We start from the raw sequence: 633 nt of genomic DNA, 5'->3' as shown, positions 1-633 counted from the left end.
AATTATCTTGCTAGTAGATGATTTCGATGGTTTAATATACATCTAATATAATTAATAATATAAATATTTGATCGAATCTTGTTAATATTTTTAGTGCGAATCAAATGGACATTTTAGTAGTATCTAATTTGATTAATGTGAACCATACTTTTCTTCATAGATTGTACTTGTTACTTGGTCTATAAATAGCACAAAACATTCCTTTGGATCGTCACAAGCAACCAGCTTCTTCCACATATATAATTTTCCAATATAGGAGTTTTCTCTACGTTCAAGAAAGAACAATTTGAAAAGATGTCGTTTCTCTTCAACAAGGGTCAAAAGATCAAGGGGACTGTGGTGTTGATGCCCAAGAATGTCTTGGACTTCAACACCATATCCTCCATCCCCAACGGCGGCGTTGCCGGGGCATTCGACGGCCTCCTCGGCACTGCCACTGACTTACTTGGCCATGCAGTTGATGATCTCACTGCCATCTTTAGCCGCCAAATTTCGCTTAAGTTGATCAGTGCTACCAAGACTGATGGTGCGTTAATTTCTTTTTCATCATCATTTCTTCCATGAAATCATATTTTGATAAGGGAAAACATATTTTCTTCTAATACATAATAAGCACTAAAAGTTGCTTTTTCT

At 36.0% G+C, this 633-nt stretch overlaps 1 protein-coding gene across 1 annotated transcript in view; it reads left to right on the top strand.

The window, feature by feature from the left end:
* LOC107617549 (seed linoleate 9S-lipoxygenase) overlaps positions 195–633 on the top strand; it is a 6,443-nt gene continuing 6,004 nt past the window's right edge. The window contains exon 1 of the mRNA XM_016319324.2: positions 195–526. Within this exon, the coding sequence (XP_016174810.1) occupies positions 295–526 (232 nt within the window). The 5' untranslated portion in view covers positions 195–294. The remainder of the gene's footprint in view (positions 527–633) is intronic.

Source organism: Arachis ipaensis, chromosome B09 (assembly GCF_000816755.2).
Source record: "Arachis ipaensis cultivar K30076 chromosome B09, Araip1.1, whole genome shotgun sequence".
Lineage (NCBI taxonomy): Eukaryota > Viridiplantae > Streptophyta > Magnoliopsida > Fabales > Fabaceae > Arachis > Arachis ipaensis.
Note: the sequence above shows the minus strand (reverse complement) of the source record. Positions and strands in the feature narration are given on the sequence as shown.